Source organism: Moschus berezovskii, chromosome 28 (genome assembly GCF_049115385.1).
Source record: "Moschus berezovskii isolate FMDL1 chromosome 28, NW_MosBer_1.0, whole genome shotgun sequence".
Classification (NCBI taxonomy): domain Eukaryota; kingdom Metazoa; phylum Chordata; class Mammalia; order Artiodactyla; family Moschidae; genus Moschus; species Moschus berezovskii.
The window spans coordinates 22,224,459-22,247,375 of NC_142487.1; the positions used below are offsets into that span (position 1 = coordinate 22,224,459).

At 43.3% G+C, this 22,917-nt stretch overlaps 1 protein-coding gene across 1 annotated transcript in view; it reads right to left on the reverse strand.

Annotated features, from left to right (window-relative positions):
* Positions 1–21,312, reverse strand: part of MBD2 (methyl-CpG binding domain protein 2) — a 67,156-nt gene extending 45,844 nt beyond the window's left edge. Inside the window, exons 1-2 of the mRNA XM_055417380.2 lie at positions 20,662–21,312; positions 4,078–4,237 (exon numbers count right to left, since the gene is read on the reverse strand). Of these exons, the coding sequence (XP_055273355.2) occupies positions 4,078–4,237; positions 20,662–21,218 (717 nt within the window). The 5' untranslated portion in view covers positions 21,219–21,312. The remainder of the gene's footprint in view (positions 1–4,077; positions 4,238–20,661) is intronic.
* Between the last annotated feature and the right edge of the window lie 1,605 nt (positions 21,313–22,917).

A 22,917-nucleotide genomic window follows, 5' to 3' on the forward strand; every position in this document is an offset into this window, starting at 1 on the left:
AGCTAGAAATACAGTAATTCAGTTTAATATTTACACATCTGAAACATTAAATTTCTAGCAAGAAAACTAAACTACTAAAGTTCTTTAAATATATTATGCACTGAGGATCATCATACTCTTCTCTAATCTTAAGACTGTCCTCTAATCTTTAAAGAAATGTATCTTAAGAAATTAACTTCCTTCTTAAAGGTTAAGGATCGTCATCTCTTAAAACCTTGAAACATCTCCTCTTTGGAAAAACAAAGCCTGCATAAACACATAAACAGTATTTAGATTTTGAAGCAAAAGTCATTTTTAAGAGGCACACTCCAGAACCATGCAGTCCAATACGGTAGCCACCAGGCACATGTGGCTATTTAAACGTAAATTAATTAAATAAAACTACTAGTTCAGTTAGTCAACCACATCAGGCACTTTTCAAGCACTCAACAAAAACTGCTACTAAAGTTGCCCTCCTATGACTCCTCCCTTTGAGTGAGCTCCAAGGAAGCCACTCCCGACTTCAAAAAATCAGCTCAAGGTTGATGACTTCCAAATCGGTCTCCCGTCTTTTTCCATTAGCCAAAGGGAATATCTTCAGTAACAAACTGGTGTTTTTAATTTTACTTTATCAACTAAAGAGATGGAAGTAGGGGCTGGAAATAATTATGAGAGTGGCAAGGAAATCAATAAGGTACAATGTAATCAAGAACGGAACAGATTTCCAGGGTAAGGTTGAGACTGAGTTTGAGACAAACAGGAAGAGGTACTGCAAAAGCCTTAGTAAATATCAAATGAAAGACAATCTCCACTCTACTGTGCCCACCAATCCTAAAAGAATTAAAAACCATTTTTAAAGTTCTTCCGAAGGTATCTTTCCAAACATAGTTGAAGATACTCACTCAGTAAATTCCCCTGATACAAAAGATATATTAAAATCAATATACCAGTCAATATAAGCTGTATAAATAATGTATACTGTTTATAATTGTATTGCTTACAATTCAAAGTTTATATTGTTCTTTACATTTCTAATTTTTTCAAGATAAGAGTCTTTAAAAAAAATCCCATTCAAGAGTATGTAGCTGAAGAAAATAAAAGCACTAATTTGAAAAGATACATGCACCCCAATGGTCACAGCAGCATTATTTACAGTAAGCGAGACAAGGGAGCAACCTCAAGTATCTATCAACAGATAAATGGAGAAAGAAGATCTGATATATAAATGCACACGTAGATAGACACACACAGCATACACACCACATACACCCCAGAATATTACTCAGCCATAAAAAAAAAGATTATTTTTTAAAAAGAATGAAATTTTGGCACTGCAACAGTATGGATGTATCTGGAAGGCATTATGCTGAGTGAAAAAAGTGAGACAGGGACAGACAAACACTGTATGTCATCATTTATATGTGGGATCTAAAAACTGAACTAGTGAATATTAAAAAATATCAATGCAATTAATGAGCTTCAGCCAGTCTCACAATCTGACTACAAAGCCAAACAGTACCTCAGACTCCTGCTTAAAACTCTTTGTCTTTCAACTTTCTCTATATTGCATCATTACTTTAAAAAGGCCTGGTATAGTTATTATTAATTACCCACAAACATGTTTTCTGCTTTATAGAGATATTTAATGTTGGTGTTACTCCAAAAGGGAGCTTACTTAGAAAAAAAGGAAAAACTCCATTTTCTCTCTTATCTAAAATAAAATCAGATGCAAAAATAAGATCAGGGCCCCCAAATTCAGACAGAGCGCTTTCAGGAAACAATAATAACAAAAGGCATTTCTAAAATACGGACGGTGTATTAATTTATTCAACCAACAGTGACGGCCACTATAAACTTCTGGAGTGAAGTGAATAATAAATAAACATTCAGCAAACATGTATTAAGTACCTACCGTGTGCCAGGCTCTGGATTATATATACACCAAAACAAAGCAAAACGAGAGACACGGGCCCTGCCCTTGCGGAGCTCACAGTCTAGCTGCAGCAGACCGACAGCCACAGACCCCGTGGCCAAGCACCAGGGAGGCCTACGGGAGGAGGGCCCGGCTCCGGGTGGAGGGTGCAGGGCAGGCGTCACAGAGATGGAGACAATGGAGCTGGGCCTTGGATGAGGAGCAGGTCACCAGATGGAGGGGAAGGGGGAAGCACATTCCAAGCAGAGGAAACAGCACATGAGCAAGCAGAGTCTTGAAAGCACATGCCACGGTGCAGGATGACGAGCGGTCCAGCGCAGCTAGAGCGGGAAGGTGCACACAAACTGGAGATGAATTAGTTTCAGGTTTGCAGTGAACCGAGACCAGCAGGAGGCATAGCCTCACATTACACTGAGCAGCTGAACTGTGATTCTGATGACAACGGGGTGCTTTGGAAGCATTCCGTTCATTTCATAAATATTTTAGCCCCTTCAAAAGATGTCTAGGACTGTTCAGAGCTTTAAAAAGGAAGTTTCAGAAAAATACATCTCAATTCTCCTCTTATGTTTAAAAAGCAAAATAAACCCAGAATCAAGATTTTCTTAAGCTGAAATCACACAGCTTCACCCCGAGTTACACTAATGACCTAGTTACTAGTGACCCTAGTCACACTCAAGGTCCTAACTTGAGCAACCCCTACTCCTACCACTGTATCCCAGCCCCCTGAACACCTCCAAAACCATCGACACCATAGTTAGGGAGGCAACTCGGAGGCAATTCCAAGCATCCCTCTCCAGCTCACTCTGGAAACCAGGCCAGGTAACTACTGCAATATGTGAGGACAAGTGCATTCTCACCTCCACACGATGCTTTTGGAAATCAAGCTACTGTTTAAAAAAACAAAAAACTATTAAGCTAAATTCTGAAAAAAAAGACGGATATGAAGTGTATTCTCCAGAAAAAGTAAAAAGTGAGGAGGAAGGGAGGCTGGGTCAGAAAGTTTCCCATCCTGGCCACCGGGCGACACTGTTCACCGAGGCAGCTTGGTGCTTAGAAAGCTATAACGGATAAAGGAAAGGAACATGCTAGGTGACTTCACGGAAACTCTTATTTACTGCTCACAACAACGCTAAGGAAAAGATTTTATGATCGTAAGTTTACAGATGAGAAACCTGAGGCCATCAGAGGTTAATCAAGGTGCCAGTGACTGTGTGAGCTACGAAGGGGCAGAGCCAGAACAGGAATGCACGCCTGCCTGGACCCACGGCCCGCCCCCAACACATGGGCTCCCGGGTCCTCAAGCGAACACAGCGCTCCCAGGGGGCACGCAGGCCTACACCAGCCATGTCCCTAGAAAGAAAAGTCCTTCCTTTTCCCTCCACCACTTTCACGGTCAGTGTGAGACAATCGTGTGGTCACACACATACACGTGTTTCTCTGAAATTTAGAGGAAAAAAAACTGGCGGGGGGAGGTTTATAAGATTAGTTGTTTGGGGGACCGGGGGAGGTGGGGCACTTTCTTTGTAAAGATACTGGGGGCTTTAATACAATTAAATTAGCATAATTCAAATGCTACTCATGTAAATTCTTATATATCATCAACTAAGCAACTCACTAAGGGTAAGAGCTAATGGAAAAATCTACAATCGCAGTATTGGAATGTGAATATTATTCCTAAAGGAATATTATTCTTCAATGCCATCAAAAAATCAAAATAAAAACTGTTCTTTCTCAAATCCTAATTGTGAAAATTAACAGGGACATATAAATAAACTATATGGTAAGTAAGGGTACTTGCACCACAATGAAATTTTGCCTCTTTATGTGCAACACAAACTATTTTAAGGGGGGTGTGGGGAAGGAGACAATTAACATCAACAGAGAAATTTTTTGTCAACAGTCCCAATGGGCCCAGAGTGTGATATACGTTGGCCTAGGGAGATACTGAAATGTTGTTTTCAACATCTTTACTTAGGCTCTCTCTCTTTGTAAGCCAACTACCAGAAAATTAATCAGATTTTTTAAGTCAAAATCCTTTGCAGGGGGGAGAAGGAAGAAAAAAAAAACCAAACCGGGGCATTCAGAAAACCAAAACTCCAGTGACACAGAACTACACAAGAGACTTGGGGAGAGCTTCTGAAAGAGCACTCGTCTGATGAACCAACCTTATTCTGATTGAGAGGATCACTCCGCAGTCTCTGTTTGTTCTTCTGTAATTTACTAGGCATCATCTTTCCAGTTCTGAAGTCAAAACTGCTGAGGTCAACAGTATTTCCCAGATACCTTGCCAACTGAGGTTTGCTTCTGAACTTCTTACCACTGGGACTAGAAGAAAGATAACATTAATTGTACAAAAGGCAACAATATATACCCCAGATCAGTACGTAAACCTTTTCTTCATGCCTGCCTTTCTGCGCCCAATTAGTATCACATCATGGCTTTACATATGTTTATTTTTATCCAAAGAGATATTAAAAGTTTTAAAGGAACTTAACTTCCTAAAGAAAGAGACAGTGAGTCTGTCACCTACCATACCACCCCTAGACACACTGCTGGAACACATGGCAGATGTGAATACAGGTCATCCCGCTGGTCACTCACCCAGCAGCCACTGACAGAACGCCCACCCAAAGAGCACGCACAGCACACACTGCAAATGGCTTCTATTTTACCCATTTTCCAGACTGATTTCTGAAATGCTTTTTTCCCTGTATTACGTGCACACAATGCCAAGAGTAACTAGAAAGAACTTCAAAACGAATTGTTCTGATGTCAACAGTTCTTGTTAAAAGCACACTTAGGGACTTCCCTGGTGGTCCAGCGGTTAAGACTCCATGCTCCCACTGCATGGGGCCCAGGTTCGATCCCTGGTAGAGGAACCAAGATACCACAAGCCACGAAGCACAGGCGCACACACACACACACACACACCAGACACACACCCCCACACACACAGCAGACATACACACTACATACACACAGCAGACACACACCCCACACACACACACCATACACCCCACACACACACCCAGCAGACACACCCCCACACACCCCACACACACACACAGCACACACCCACCCACAGCAGACACATACACACCACACACACAGACACACACATCACACACACAGCAGACACACACACCGCAGGCACACACCCCACACACACACACCCCACACACACACACACCCCACACACACACACACACACCCCACACGCACAGCAGACACACATACCCCACCCACCCACACACACACACACCCCCACACACATACCACACATACATACCACCTGTAATCCATATAACCTTTGGGCTACCGATTTGAACTTAAAACACAACAGGGAAAAAACCTGAAATGTGACAATAAATGCTTCCTAATGTTACTAAATGGAGAAGAACTAAGGCAAACACTTGCAAATGTGTTTGTACGATGCTGACGTGACGTGGGCTAGCCTAACTCCTATCTGAGAGAAGTGTGTCAAGAATAACTTATTTTTGTAAGAAACACTGTCAAAGCTGGAATATTACAAAAGTGCCAGAATTATACAGAGGCTTAAACTAAATTGGTCTTTCCTAAAACAAAAAAAAATTTCCCATGTGGCACTGAACTGAAAGAAAAAATTTAAAGGGAGAACGCCCCAAAGTCTTATCTAATAAATTTTCTGAACCAAAATGTGCTAGAATAAACTTCGGTGGGCTATAGCACCAAAAGAGAATTGTGAGAATTCTAGAAAACCTCTCAAAAAAGCCAACATGTCATATTGAGAACTTAACCTTGCACCAACTGACCACAATAAACGAAAAATAATTCAACCCAGAGACAAAAGAGAAAAGGCTGGAAAATCAAGCAATTTACATTTCCCTGGAATAGCAAAAACTTCTCTCGGGGTCAAGTCGGAAGCAGCACACCCCAGTCTGCCACAGACTCCACCAGCCACCACAGACCTCAAGACAGCTGAAGATCGTATCAACATTCTTTCTCCACAATCACGTGATGTGGCTATTCCTGAAACACAATTCAAGGTATAGAATTCAGCCGACAGATGAAGATAACAACCAGTTAAGACCAGTATGTAACAGAACAGAAGGAAGCAAGGAGCAACCAGAACACAGCAGAGGAGAGACTATACAGTTATGTGTAAATGAACTTCAACTCCCACTCTGGGCCAGATCTCCAAACATGGTCAGGATCACGGAATAAATAGCACACAACCCTCAATACTGTCTAAATCTCAATCACCTCTGGCCGCGGCAAATTTCACCCCCCAACCTGATCCTCTGGAGCATCATCTGTCGCAGCATCACTGTCTGCCCAGCAACTCATCTTCCGGCTAGAAGACCACAAACAATGTTCAGGGCGCCATCCCTCAGCCCACACGGCAAATACCAAGTTCCAAATGTTCCGAGACTCTTCAATGCTGGCACAACAGCTTTGCCTTCTTAGTAAAACATCAAAAACCTTCCAACTGTTCAAGCACTTTTTTCTGACTTTTTCATACCAGACGTCAAGACATCCCACATTCTAAACTCAACATCACCAAAAATACGCCATGTACCTTTGACTTCCAGCTATGTCTTTCCAGGAGGAAGGGTGAACATAAACAATATTCTGCCTGTTATAAAACTATTAAATCATCCAAGCCCAGGTAGAATATCACTGCAATTGTGAAGTTATCTGTGATTCTGCAAGCCCAGTTAGAAATAATTCTGCTATCCCTCAATTTTACTTTATTACAATCCTACACATTTCCTTGATTAGTCAAACAACCCAAAATTATGATGTCCCTTATTAAAACTCTCAAACAAAACTTATATAGGCTAGTATTAAACAAAGTACCTTCTGAGAGCAAAAATGGTGAAAGAGGAGAGTGAAAAAGATGGCTTGAAACACAACGTTCAAAACACTAAGATAGATGGTATCAGCCCCATCATTTCATGGCAAACAGAAGGGGAAAGAGTGGAAGCAAGTGACATTTCATTCCCTTGGGCTTAAAAAAAAAAAGAAATCAATGCATACAACGACTGCAACCATGAAATTAAAAGTTGCGTGCTCCTTGGAAGGAAAGCTATGACAAACCTAGACAGCATATTAAAAAGCAGAGACATCACTTTGCCAACAAAGGTCCATGTGGTCAAAGCTATGATTTTTCCAGTAGTCATGTACAGATGTAAGAGTTGGACCATAAAGAAGGCTGAGTGCCAAAGATCTCATGCTTTCGAACTGTGATGCTGGAGAGACTCTGGAGAGTCTCTTTGGACAGGAAGGAGATCAAACCAGTCAATCATAAAGGAAATCAACTCCGAGTAGTCACTGGAAGGACTGATGCTGAAGCTTTAAAGGGCCACCTGATGTGAAAAGCAGACTCACTGGAAAAGACCCTGCTGCTGGGAAAGACTGAAGGCAGAAGGAGAAAGGGGCAGTTAGCCAGCATCACCAACTCCATGGATATGAATTTGAGCAAACTCAGGGAAACAGTGGAGGACACAGCCTGGCATGCGGCAGTCCATGAGGCTGCAAAGAGTTGGACATGACTCAGTGACTGAACAACATCAGTTGAATAGTTAAGAACATGGTTTTCATTCGCAGACACAATGGAACAGGAAAGTCTATGCTTATTTAAAACATTAATATATTGCCTGGAAATAATGAACTGGAAAATTTTCTCATGGTTAATTTGACACTACATAACAAAGGAAATACTACTAAAAAAAGAAAAATCGAAGTTAGTGAAAAACTGGTAAAGAGTACCCTGTTATTATGTCACTTTAATATAATTACAATTAATTTTAATTAAGCTGTAATAGCCATACAGTCGTATAACCAGATACTCCAGCTACTGGTAAACAACTTGACGTACAGATAGAAGCATGTGCAAAGCACAGCTGTAAGCACCGGTCTCCCACACTGCTGCATTCAGAATACGGCACAAGCTGTCTTCCTGTCCGTAACTGCCAGAGCTTGTGCTCAGGGCTTTACGAAGAGTCAACCTGGCTGCCGCAGAGGATTTCAAGACCAGGGACCTTCCTCTGCAGGAATCGAAGGCAAGCCTAGTAGAAAGGCAAGGCCCATGGGAGCTTAAGGTGAAGCAGAAATTCTGTCCGTCAGGTGGGGACCATCTTCACAGCAGCAAAACGACTCTGGAAGTGGCCGAGGAAGGCAGGGCTAGATAAACGAAATGACTGTGGGTCACTGGAGTGACTGTGTCATCACCTGCCTGCTCGCCAAGATGGCTGCTGTCAGCTAACAGTCAAGATACCCCACGACTTAACGTGACTCAGCTTTTATTCTAAAGCATCAAACTGCAACTCAGGGAAATTACTTTTTTTTTTTTTTTAAACTCTAGTAGACTAGTGAAGGATATTAGTCATTTTCAGTTTTCTCTGCCCAAAGCAATTACTTCTAGTCCCAGTAACGAAATACTGGTATTTCACTTTCAACCACAAAAAAATTCCCTACCAACTGCCCCCTTGATCTGCCTATCCTGAGCCGACCTGTGATCTCACCTTTACTTGTCCTCCCCACTAAATACACTGAAGTAATTATTAATGAAAATCAAAAGCATGAGTTACATTTTTCCAGTTCACATAAGAACATTCCATCACTTGAGTTATGTCTTTGCTTGCTTTCGTTTTGATTAAGCTGTTTAAAGCAACTTTTTTAAAAAACTTTTTTTTTTTTTTACTGAAGTACAGTTGATTTAAAGCACTTCTTAAACTTAACTCTACCTGAGATATTTCCAACTATAGATTATCAAAAAGAAAGAAATTTTATTTGGCATCTAACGTTCAAATCTAAAAACTTTACTGGGATCATAGAAAGACTTAAATAACAGCCACCTTAACTTAGCAGTATTCTCAGACTTCCCCGCTGGCGCGAGGGGTAAGAATCTGCCTACCAGTGCAGGGGACACGGGTTTGATCCTGGTTCAGGAGGATTCTACACACAGCAGAGAAACTAATCCTGTGCACTTCAACTCCTGAGCCTGAGCTCCAGGGCTAGGAGCTGCGAGTAGGACCCACGCACCTCCAGCCTGCACTCTGCAACGGAGCAGCGGCCAACGCCGCAAGCAGGGAGAGCCTGCAGGCAACACGAAGACCCAGCACAACCAAACCTAAATAATTTTTAAAGAAGAACACATTTATTTTCGAAAAAACAAAAGCTCAGTAGTACTCCCATGATGTCAGTCTATCAACTCATCCGCATCACGTTAGACGACTGCCAGTCTACGATTTGAGAATTAACTCTTCTGAAGTCCCTGGTGGCTCAGAGGTTAAAGCGTCTGCCTCCAATGCGGGAGACCTGGGTTCGATCCCTGGGTCGGGAAGATCCCCTGGAGAAGAAAATGGTAACCCACTCCAGTATTCTTGCCTGGAGAATCCCATGGACGGAGAAGCCTCGTAGGCTACCATCCATGGGGTCACAAAGAGTCGGACACGACTGAGCGACTGAACGGAACGGAACGGAAGACCCACTGCGGGCATGTGAAACTGCGCTCTGAAAATGAGGGACAGAGCAGAACGTGAGTTTTCAGGTTACTCTGGTAACACGGATAATCATGATGCTTCAGTCAAAGCACTGTGAGGAGCCCAGAGGTCTGAGCAAACACAGGTATCTCTTCAAATCAGTCTGCACCAGGATGACCTGTGGGGGCGGCGGCAACCAGAGCTGAGGAAGACGGACCGGCCTGAGACAGCGAGGGACACTGCGGATGGCCACGCGGTTCGGCCGGGGCTCAAGAGCAAAATCCAAGGCTCACCGCTCTCCAGGAAGGGCTTTGCAGGGGATAAGAAGAATCCTATAAGCTACAGCAATAGAAAAGGCTGAGAATAAAGAAATAATCAACTTTCTATTTTTTTTTAATCCCTTTAAGTGTTCAAGTTTGTTACTTACAAAAGTTAGGTTTTGAAAGAAAGATTTCTCTAACTTGAAACAACAATCATCTCCAGAAGTCAAATTTTAGCTAAGACTAAAACTCTGAAATTAAAATGATCTTTTTGTACCTCAGCACAATCAGAAAACTGCCAAACCAATTAATTTGAAAATATATATACCATTTTTTCCCCCAAAACCACAAGACACACCCACAGGAAAACCTATCTAGAGTCAGCTCCCAGTCCCCCCCCCGACTCCTTTCCTCCCAAACTTCAGGGGTAGGCCTTTCCTAAAACGAACCATCCTCAGCCCCGCTCTACAGTTTGGCCCAGGCAGGAGTTATCTACTTAGTATCTTACTTATTATCTCCTATCTCTGATCAATTACTAAATCCAATTCCTTCGTAATCACCTTTGAATCCATCCTTCCTCTTCCATTTCCACTGCCACTGCCTAAATCGAGTCTTCATCACCTTACGTCTCAACCACTACAACAGGCTGATTTTCCACTCGCTCATCTCTGTGCCTCCTAAACCTTCCAGACTGCTCTTCCTCAAATACTACTATCACCCCAGGTCCAGTTTAAAAGCCTTCATGGGAAATAGATGGGGTAACACTGGAAACAGTGTCAGATTTTATTTTTTTGGGCTCCAAAATCACTGCGGATGCTGACTGCAGCCATGAAATTAAAAGACACTTACTCCTCAGAATGAAAGTTATGACCAACCCAGATAGTATATTAAAAAGCAGAGACATTACTTTGCCAACCAAGGTCCGTCTAGTCGAGGCTATGGTTTTTCCCGTGGTCATGTATGGATGTGAGAGTTGGACTGTGAAGAAAGCTGAGCACCGAAGAATCGATGCTTTTGAACTGTGGTGTTGGAGAAGACTCTTGAGAGTCCCTTGGACTGCAAGAAGATCCAACCAGTCCATTCTAAAGGAGATCAATCCTGGGTGTTCATTGGAAGGACTGATGCTAAAGCTGAAACTCCAATACTTTGGCCACCTCATGCAACGAGTTGACTCACTGGAAAAGACCCTGATGCTGGGAGGGACTGGGGGCAGGAGGAGAAGGGGTCGACAGAGAATGAGATAGCTGGATGGCATCACCGACTTGATGGACATGAGTTTGAGTGAACTCTGGGATTTGGTGATGGACAGCGAGGCCTGGCATGCTGTGATTCATGGGGTCGCAAAGAGCTGGACACGACTGAGCGACTGAACTGAACTGAATGGACTTCAACCCAACAGCAAAAGGGAGCCAAACATCTCAGCCCTGCATTTAAGATTCCTTTTCATTTAATCTTCTCTTAACCTTTCAACCATACTTTGCACTTCTCTTACCCAGTGACTTTTGCCCCTGCCACGCTGGTTTATTCAAGTCTATTCTGAATCAACAGGCTGAATGATTTTGCTCTTCAGCCCTATACAAACCGTGTCCTTCACTTGGTCCAGCATGCATGTCTCCACCCCGAATTCCCAAGAGTCCAGAAACATTAATCCACCTCACTGTTGTTTAGTAGCTGAGTGGTGTCAGACTCTTTTGCAACCCCAGGGACTGCAGTCTGCCAGGCTCCTCTGCCAATGGGCCTAGGCAAGAATACCGGAGGGGGCTGCCATGTCCTTCTCTGGGGATCTTCCCAACCCAGGGACTGAACTCTGTCTCCTGCACTGGCCGGCGGATTCTTTACCAGTGAGCCACCAGGGAAGCCCAATCCATCCTATGCCTCTTGCATAAAACCTTAACAGAACAAAGTATTAACAGGAATTACGTAAGTAATCATGAATTGCCTGCTGGCATCTCTTGTATTCTAGTTTGAAATACTGAGCTCTGTATAGCTGTAAAACTTCTACAAGTTTACATTCTATCTTAACAAATAGCATATTGCTGCTGCTATTGCTAAGTTGTTCAGTCGTGTCTGACTCTGTGCGACCCCATAGACAGCAGCCCACCAGGCTCCGCCGTCCCTGGGATTCTCCAGGCAAGAATACTTGAGTGGGTTGCCATTTCCTCCTCCAATGCATGAAAATGAAAAGTGAAAGTGAAGTCGTGTCCGACTCGTAGCAACCCCATGGACTGCAGCCTACCAGGCTCCTCTGTCCATGGGATTTTCCAGGCAAGAGTACTGGAGTGGGGTGCCACTGCCTTCTCTGAATAGCATATTGAAGTGTAGTTATTTAACAAATGAAATGACAGAATGTCAAATGTGCTTCAGAACAATGAAAGCTGAGTCAGGAGTAGTAGATTTGAGTACGGATAAAACAGGGTGACAACTGTTAACTGGACACTTGGTAGTTTTTCATTTACTTCGTTCTACTTCTATGTATGTTTGAATAAACAATTTTTAAATATAAACATTGAAGAATACAGGCTGAGTAACTACCCCTGAAAGTCAAAAAGCAGTTTTTTTTCTAAATATGAAAAGCCTAGGCAAGTAAATTTAAGCATGAAATAATTTCCCTAACAGTTGGGGTGGGGTTTTGGGTGGAGAATTAAAGTATCAGTAAGGAAAAGAATTTATTATATTAACAATTTGGCTACTCATAAGATGTGACAACATTCCACGTTTTCCTTCAACTTAATTAAGGAATCACCACACAATTTTAAATGGTATGAAAGATCTTCAGTAGAATTTGAATTCTGTACCAATCATTCCATAAACTAGCATTTATTTAACAAGAATTATAATGCAAAGAGTATATGACTGGTAGCAAATTCTATTGTCTCTGTATCATGGTTAAGAAAACAGTTTACAAGTCAGGGTGGGCCACTAAAAAATAGAAAAATGAATGAATGAATGTAGAATTTTCCCAAAATCTCATCCCACTGCCATCGCACTCGCTTTCTGAAAAAGGAAAAATACTGGTTATTTTGTTTGAACTGGGGACTGAACACTGCTATGGAAATTTTGGAAATTAAACATGTCTAGAAATCATTTCAAAATATAATGGGAAAGGTGGGGAAAGGGATGAAACAAGATTGGCCAGGAGTCGGTAACTGTTAAAACTGGTAGACAAGCACGTGAGGGATTCATTACACTTTTTAATCTACTCTTGTTTTCACATGTTTGAACTTTCACATAATAAAAAATATATACATGTAGGTAGATAAGAACACCCAAAAAACAAACTATTCTTTTAAAAAGAGGCTAAGGGTCCCTGGGAAAGGCAATTTAAAAGAAATGCACACACCACTGTATATGTGTTGAAAAGAATTTTAAGTGCATTTATTCCCTGGTGGCTCGGATGGCAACGAATCCGCTCGCAAAGTAGGAAACCTGGATTTGATCCCTGGGTTGAGAAGATCCCCTGGAGGAGGGCATGGCAACCCACTCCAGTATTCTTGCCTGGAGAATTCCAAACACAGAGAAGCCTGGCAGGCTATACAGTCCACAGGCTCAAAAGAGTCGGACACAACTGAGCAACTAACACTAACTATCCTTGCTTTAATCTATGGATTCCTCCAAACTGAAAGGAACTATAAAAGAATATAAATACGTGTGGGGGTGTGTATATGTGTATGCAGAGACAAACATATCCAGGGAACAGGATGAAAGTCAAAATATTATATCAAAATAGTAACAGTCATTCTCTTTAGAACTATATAAAGACAGTCATTTCTCTTTATATACTCATTCAATATCTTCCCAAATTTCCACACTGAACAAGGGTTATTTTTATAATCAGGGGGAAAATTTGAGTATTTTTTCAAAACTCTGATGAACATGTATAACCTAAGCTCTACCCTACTCACATTTCAAAATACAAAAAAATATTGGGAATCGTCACATAATTAACAAGCACATACTTCTTTTTATGTTGGGTAATTAAGTAAAGAGAAAGGAACTAATGTTTTACTGATCTGACCACCTACTACATATGCCAGATGCCTTACATGTATTTTCATTTAATCTCAAAAAATTTCATGAAGCAGAATTCTTATCCCTGATTTATAGATGAGGAATTGGAAGCTTACAAAAGTTTAAAAATCTGTCCACATTAAAACAAGACTCAAGTCCCAATCTTCTGATTCAGAGTCCCTGCTGCTGCTGCTAAGTCACTTCAGTCATGTCCGACTCTGTGTGACCCCACAGATGGCAGCCCACCAGGCTCCGCCGTCCCTGGGATTCTCCAGGCAAGAACACTGGAGTGGGTTGCCATTTCCTACTTTTCTATTAAAAGAGTCCTATGCAAGTGAGTTTATGGACAGACTTACTTCAAACAGTATTTATGTAAGTACGGAGGTGAAAAGAAAGTATTTAGAAATTGCTATGATAATCTGACATAGTAAATTTACAGTCTGTAGTATCTAAAAGTAAAAAGTTGCAACATGTATTTTATATGTCCACTTTTGTATTATATTGCCCATTTCCACTAGAGGCCTCCAGAAAAGATCTTTCTTTTAAGAGATACACACATCACCACATACATGTTAAAAATAATTCTAAGGACATTCATCTTTGTTTTAATCTATGGATCCTTCCAGTATAAAAAGAAAAGGAAAAGAATTCCAAGATACATTATTCAAAAATCATCAAGAGGATGATGCTTTTCTTTCTAACATTTGTAAATCACTAACAATTGTTCCTGACAAATGATAAGTATTCGATTTTAGGATCTAATTTTAAATTATATTTACTATCATTTGCATTTACTTACTGCTTATATATAGTTCAGTTTCCAAACAAATGAGTTTGAATTTATAGTAAGACAAGGAAAATCAAAAGATCCACATGTATTATTCAACTGTCACCCTATTTCATAGTTCTATTCTCCTTCCTTGAGAAGTTTTAGTTTTTAGGAAGCAAATTAAGTTAAACTTCGTTTTCAATTTCTAGTTATTCCTTAGTGGCAACGGCAAACACCAACAAAAGACCAATCGACAGGAGCTGCAAGGGGAATTTCTATCAAGTCAAACAGTAAGTGGATGAAAAAAGAGCTGATGATTTATTTCTAACTCATCCTGCAGGTCTGAGAAACCTCAAACACAAGCTAAAGGTTATGAATCTTTATTAGTGCCACTATAAAGTGTAAAACAAAACCAAATCAAAACAGTCACCACCAACTTTGCAAATCGCCTGCTTGTTTCACCAATTAAAGCTAAATTATGAAAAAAATCGTGACTAAATCTCACAAGTGAAATTTTAAAAGCAATCTGAAAAAAGATCATATATCAATTTCTGTTAGAGATTATTTTTAGGATGTATGTGTATCAGTTCCTTTTCAGCTAAGTATTTCCTCCACTACAGGTATTATGGGCCTCCTGGCAGGTAAGACTTTGCATGTCAGACTCTAAAAATCAGATGCAGGACAGATGGTAAGGTTGCAACCTAACAAAAATCCCTCTAGCGCATCACAAAAAGATGTGATGTTACAGCTGCGAAAGAAGTATCCGAGCACAATTTCCACCATGCCTACGCTTTCTGTATTTCTACGTTACTTCTGGATCCAGGCTTCAATCAGAAAAACCTAACATTAGTTTGATAAGAAGCATTATCAAGAAAAGAAACTAAAAGCAAGGCAAACTTTCAATTACACAATAAGCATTTAATAAATACTGCACATTGCTTTCTTCTCCAACTAAAGGATTTTTTTATCTGTAGTAATTTCAACTGGGTCTCAATTCTGAAAGAAACTAATAAAGCTTTTTGCAGGAACTATATACAACTACCTCATAAACCACACTGAGCCTGCAGGTTACAGTGTGATTTCTTCCCATTTAAGTGAAAGCTTTTAAAAGGCTCCTTAGGTAATGTGTGGCCTATCTGAATATCTGATAAATGAGAGGGGCAATCCTAGGGTGAACAGGAAAAAGAGAAATATTTCTTAACAAAATGGTCACTTCTATTACCCAGGAAAAAAATGCTTTTTTAAAAAAAATTGGTCTGTAGTATATTTCAACTGTGTCTCAACTCTGAAAGAAACAAAAGCTTTTTGCTTAATTTATCACAATTTTCCACTTTTTCCCCCTTCGATACTACATAGAACTTGGAAGATTCTTTTGGCTGAATCGCTTCCCTACAAAATAGGATTTAAAATGTACCCCTTGTCAACTTCAGGATGCAAGCATAACAGTAAATAAATACATTAGTTTAGTGGTACACCAAGCTTAACAAAGTAGATTCAGCATGAGATGTTGCAATACTTGAAAGTGAAAGTGTCAGTTGCTCAGTCCTGTCAGGGTCGGACTCTTTGCGACCCCATGGACTGAGGTCCACCAGACTCCTATCTATGGAATTCTCCGGAAAAGAATACTGGAGTGGGTTGCCATTCCCTTCTCCAGGGGATCTTCCCGACCCAGGGATCGAACCCACATCTCCCGCATTGCAGGCAGATTCTTTACAGGCTGAGCCACCAGGGAAGCCCAAGTCGCAATGCTTAAGGATACAGCTCGGGATCTCTCGAGGTAGCAGCAGTGCAGGGTGGTTCAGAGTCATGGGGTTGAAGCACCCGCGTCAGGATTCTAACCCTGCACCTCCCTGCAGTACAACCTCAAGCAGCACTTAGCTACCCTGGCCTAACTTCCCACCTATAAAATGTAGATTACCGTACAGCATAGTAACAAAGCAAAGGCCAGGAAGTCACTTTAGGCTTGTTTCACAAAGTTTTAAGCATCATATCAATGGGTAAACACTTATTTGGCATCTGTGTGTTTAGCACTATGTCTGGGGGGCAGGGAGGAAGACACAGTTCTAGGGAAATTAACAAAACAGTAATACAGGAGACACCACATTTAACTCCATGGTGATGACCAGAAAGAAAATATCACAAATGACAGTTTCAGTTCAGTTCAGTCGCTTAGTCATGTCCGACTCTCTGCGACCCCATGAATCACAGCACACCAGGCCTCCCTGTCCATCACCAATGACAGTTTACTGAACACCAATGAGACTTCAATTAAAAACTGTGATCCTTGGTCCACTGAGCTAGTTTTTTCCAACAAAAACTATGTAGAAGAGTCTATATTTTTAAGACAAAAAAAAAAAGGAGGGACAGGCCCTATTTGAACTTTGACACCCTCAATGATTCAGAATCCATGGCTTCAAAGAGCATACCAGCCTTTCACAACAAATGAGATATGCCTATACACTTTTTAAAACCTATTTATATGTTCGGTCCATACACCTTGAGTTCACGAACTTGAGTTAATGAGTTAATTTTCCTCTAATTAGTCCTTCAGTTCAGTTCAGTCGCTCAGTCTGTCCGACTCTTTGCGACCCCATGAATCACAGCACGCCAGGCCTCCCTGTCCATCACCAACTCCCGGAGTTCACTCAAACGCATGTCCATCGAGTCGGTATGCAAAGTTTTAAGAGAGCTATATATTTGAGTGTTCTAGAATTGAGGTACAGGTACAATCACACTATCCACGTCATAAACGGAGAAACCACAGCCCTGGGAAGTAAGTGACACGCTCAAGGCTGCGCCAGTAACTGCAGAGGTAGGTACAAACTCCTGACCTCTCCACCCCCGGGCCCTGCTTCCTTCCCTAGAGACTCCTACCTTCATCATCTCACTCATGACTTCAAGCTCTCAAATTATATTGCCTCTGAGTCCTCTTCTTTCCAGATTAAGGTGAAATCTCTTTAGTCTCTCATCATGCACCTGCTCCCTGGTGATTATTTCAAATGTCCCCTGGTTCTCTTTTATCTTTTCAGAGACGTGATCCCGTGTAAATGCATCACAATTTGACACAAGAGTCGAAAAACGGTTACTATTTTGTTTCCAATACCCAACCAGATCATACTTTATGGCAGCAGCTGTAGCTGTTTGCCCTCTCAGGCCTTTAACCTACTTACAACCAACAGTCTAGAACCCTACAAGACATTGATACAGAGCTCACAGAAAGACAAGTACTTTTCAAAAAGGCATAAGGCAGCCACTAAAAGGTTCCTTTGCCAAGGAAAAACGATATTTCAAAAAATACAAATCTGCAAGCGCACGGAACCAAAAGCTAGAAATGACAGGAATCAAGTAACCACTAAAAAAAGTATCATTGAAATAATCGGCTCATATGATGGCAATGAACTTTTTCAGAAACTCTACCAATAGATCCAACACTTGATCAAGCTATATACCCTTTTAGAAAACAAACTTTGGATGATAATATACAAACTGCCACAGCACTACCAGTAAACTGGCAACCAGAGGCACACGTTCCTATTAGAACCTGGCAATCTCAGGAAAGAGGAAAAAAAAAGTCTATCAAAATTTGAGGCTTTCTCGAATGAGCTTAATTTAAGTCCAATTAACAAGTGTAAGACACACCCTTGGTTAACAGGCACAGATTTGTTTAATCTCCCCAGGGGCAAGCTAAATCAGGAGTTAGCATTATTAGAATCTGTGTGAACAACTGTGTGCAGGTGTTCACATTACCAACGGAAGAGTTAAGGCAACTTACCTATTAACGGATAATGGCCAGAACATCCTGAGCTATTGGTTTTTTAATGAGTGGCGTGTATATGGGGATGCTAATATACAAAGCACTGACACTGTGGATTGAAAAATAGTGTGGTCACTGTTTTTTTATTTGCCACGCCACGCAACATGTAGGATCTTAGCTCCCGGACCAGGGATGGAAGGCAGGCCACCTGCAGTGGAAGGGCAGTGTCTTAACCACCGGACTGGCAAGGAAGCCCTACGTGTTCACCTTTGATATGAGCAGGTAACTTCCGCCATGCATCATTGAAAGCAGAAGTCAGCACCGTATCACAGGCGTCACATCCCACTGTCTGGGTCCTCCAGGCTCGTAACCTCTCAGAAGGAAATCCTGTAGCGTAGCTAGGCTTTGTAGGCCAATCAACGACAGACAACACTCCCTCCAGCCCTGAACTAAGTGCATGTGGCACAAATCTGTTCAACGTGTGTTTTCACTTGACACAGACAAAAAATAGCACATCATTCTGCACTGTCTCATAAAGAGACTTTTAAATTGAGTATATCAGTTTTTCTATCATAAAATAATCTATTAACATTAAAAACTCAACGTCAAAAGTTGACGACACACCCATACACAAAGGTGAGCACACGCCAGAATGAGCACTACAGCAATCTGCCTTTTTGAAATAACTTTTCCAGCTGCTGCAAGAACTGCAACAAAAAAAGCTCTGCAGGAACCAAGTTAGTTTGAACAAATACATCATCCCAAAAACCAAACAAAGCATATCCCAGGAAAAAGTCAAAAGGGGTGAATTCAAAGCTGAAGATGCTCTACTGAGAACAGACTAGTCACCCATCCCTCAAGGAGGTCAATCCCAGACACGGAATATTCTTGTCAAACATCGCTGGCTACAAGATGTCAAAACAGACTTCACCGGAAGAACTGAAGGCATGCTACTTGATTAGAAAGAAAACAAAAGGAGCTGTTAATCTGCTCCAAAATAACTTAGTATTACCCAAGTATAATTTAATATGTAGTGATGGGGAAATACAAAACACAATTATCACCTTTGTATGTTTAAAATAAGCTTTCTAAGCATCATTTAAGATTTCAAGAGGAGTGGTCTCAGATTAAATATCAAAATAAACTCTAATAACAACACCACTTTCATTTTTTTTTACTTGAATAGGTGAAATAATTTTACTAAAATTCCTCATCCATATATTTGAGCAACCATCAGGAATATGTTTGTATTTACCTGTCGTGCCAGTAGAGATCATACCTGGATGTATGTATACATGTACACATATGCACATATACATATATATTTTTTTAACCTCTTAAATCTATTTAAGAGTATTCTCAATTCATAAACATGGTATTTTGTGTGTGCATTTGTGTGTATTATAATACACATACACACACACACGTTTTCCCAGGGGTAATGAATCAAACCTACTTGATGTCAGAAAACAGGAAATCCTTCCTAACACACTCTGATGGTTAAATGGCAGATGACAACTATTCCGACACCTATGTATAGTCCCTGAAAATGATTCAATGAACCCACAAACGCTGCTCTCCAAGCCACTGAGTATAACATGTTTACATTCTCTTCTAGAAACGGGACAGTTTATAAGAAAACTTAGCAAATTTGTTAAGAAAATTCCACTGGTTATCAAGAGCCGCAGACCCTGAGCTTACTGGGTCATCCAAACTAACGACACGGACAGCATGACCCCAGGATTCATCATCAAGCTGAAAACCTTTCATCGCTGGGACCAAGATTTCTCAGTCCCGCACTTGTGACATTTTGGGCCAGTTAATTCTTTGCAGTGAGGGCTGCCCTGTGTATTACAGAATGTTTAGCAGCATCCCTGGTCTCTACCCATTACATGTCAGGAGCACCCCCCTTCCACGGTGTGACAACCAAAAACGTTCCCAGACAGTGCCAAATGTCCCCTGGGGGGACACACACTGGTCGAGGAGCCTGACAACCGACCACAGTGTCTGCTTCCGAAGGCGTTATCAATTCTGCAACAAGGGCGGTTCCAAGAAAACTACAGGCATCCCCAATGGTGACTTTGTATGACACTTCCCCGGGGATCCCAACAAAGTAACTAAAACCTGGTTTAGTGTCACAGATGGCTCCTCTCTTCCACGTGTGCGTGATTAAACACTCTTTGCGATGATGAATCTGGGACGGGCTTGGGACGGCAGCCAACAGTGGCTGGTTTTATAGTTTCGATGAATTGCACCTTCTTTTAACCCTTCGGTGGACCAGTCATCCCTGGCAGAATAAGCCTGTTTCTCCCCCGCGCAAACCGTCACTCCCGGGACCCTACCCCGTGGAGCCGCCCTCCGAGGGGCTGTCACCGCGCTGGGGGCTGGGGGGCCCGGGCCTCCGCTCACCGGGCGGGCCCGCCCCGGGCGCCCCGGCTGTCCCGCCGACACCCCCCGACCCCGGGCTGCCCCGCCGCCCCCCAGGGCGGTACCTGAAGTAGTAGACATCGCTCTTGCCGGCGCTGAGCCCAGATTTTCGGATCACTTCCTCCTTCTTCCATCCGGGGGGCAGGGCCGGGCAGTCCATCCTCTTCCCGCTCTCCGCGGCCCGGGGTCCCCGGGGCCCCGGCCCCGCGCTCCCCGACGGGAAAGGGACCGGCTCCCGCCGGGGGGCGCCGCCGCCGCCGCCGCCGCCTCCGCCTCCGCCGCCGCCGTCGCCGCCAAGGCCGCCGCCGCCGCCGCTCGGGGGACGGCCGCGGCCCCGGCCCCGGCCCCGGCCCCGGCCCCGGCCACGGCCCCGGCCCCGGCCACGGCCACAGACGCCGCCGCCGCCGCCGCCGCCCCGGCCCGCCGGCTTCCACCGCCCCCGGCCACGGCCGCCGCCCCGCGCGCCCTCCCTGCGCGCGCCGCTCACCGGGGACGGGGCGAGCGCGCAGCCCGGGCCCCCCTGCTCGATGGCGGAGCCGCCGCCAGCGCCGCTGCCGCCCGCCGCGCTCTCCCCCTTCTCCTGCTCCGGGCAGCAGCGGCCTCCCCCCGGGTGCGCGCGCATCCAGCCCCCTCCCCAGCCGGCGCTGCGCTTCTTCCGTAACCGAGCCCTTGGAATCCCGGAGACCCGCCCCGCCCGCGGCGCGGCGCGCGGGGCACGCGCGCAAGCATCATAGAGCGGGCGCGCACAGAGCGGCCCTCCCGCCGGGGGGCGGGGCCTCCGCCGCCGCCTGTCAGGTCCTCCGAGCGGCCGGGCGGCCATCTTGTCCCCGCCTCCCGAGGACACGCCCCCTCCGCGGCCGCGCCCTTCCGGCCCCCCGCCCCCGCGCGGCGCGTGGTCGGGGCCCGGGCTCCGGGCTGAGAGACGGCAGGGCGCCTGCGGTTCCTGTGTTGCGAGTTGGGTTCCCCTCGCTCCCGGTGCAATCGCACCTACGTCTGCTTCCCAGTTAGTGACCACCAAACAAAGTGTATCTCTTATTTTATAGTTACTACCTCGACTGTTCATTTAATGAACAGCAGATAGCTTTTCCTGTCTCGACGTCATAGCTTGCCAGGGAGCCCAGGTTGATGGAGTGAGTTGAAATGTCCTCATAGCAGAGTATCACTAGCCTCCAGAGTCCGGCTTTCAGAACTTTAGCATTCCGGATTGATTATCATCCCAGAACTTTGTAAGGCCGTAGGAAGGGAAATGACAGCCCGGAAAGTTCCCTACAGTGCTACAGGATTTACCTCTAACATCCCGACAAAATGACCAGAATTCCTGAATCCACCTAGAATTGACCAAACTTCTTAGGATCTTTTCTGAAACTTATGCTTCGTTTTCTAATGACCTTTGACAAATATCCATGGCCTTTGGCTTCGTTAATGCACCATGATGCTGAAAGACACATTTAATCTAATCACTAGCCCTAAAGAATCTGCGTGGAATTCACTTGCACCTGCCAATTCATTGTTCAGGAGTGATTTTTAAAGAGTAATACCAAATTGATTAAGAAAACTGATTTCCTGAGGAGCACAACTTCTGTTTGTTTAACCTTTTGAATAAATTATGAAATGTTGGGTTACTGAAAATAGTGTTACGCTATCTTCAGATTTTGAACATACAGGACCTAAAAGTTGAGGGCCAGGTTTAATGGATAGGAAAAAACTGATGAACATAAAGTAGTGGAAAACCTATATTTATTTGATTTTGCAATTTATTAAGGCAAACACCAGCTCAAACACACAAACTTGCCCCTGAGCCTTACCTTAGACTGCTTTTAATGTCTTTTGATACATCCCGTTCTGTTCAGTTGCTCAGTCGTCTCCGACTCTTTGCGACCCCGTGGACTGTAGCCTACCAGGCTTCTCCGTCCATGGGATTCTCCAGGCAAGAATACTGGAGTGGGTTACCGTTTCCTTCTCCAGGGGATCTTCCCGACCCAGGGATCAAACCCGGGTCTCCCACATTGGAGGCAGACGCTTTAACCTCTGAGCCACCAGGGAAGCCATTAGGCTATAGCTTCTTCCAAGCAATCTGTCTAGAACTGTGTCTAGTAAAGAGTTGGAAAGTCAAGTTCTCAGGAGACAGGTCAGTTCTGAAGATAGGCATTTAGAAGTCAACTTGTGAAAGTGATAGTTGAAGGGAACCCTGCAAGTAAATAAGATCTCCAAGGAAGAGCATGCATGGTAAATTAATTAATTTAAAATTTAAAGATTATTTAAAGAAAAGAAAGAGAAATCAAGAACTGAATCATAAGGAACACGTACATTTATGGCTCAGG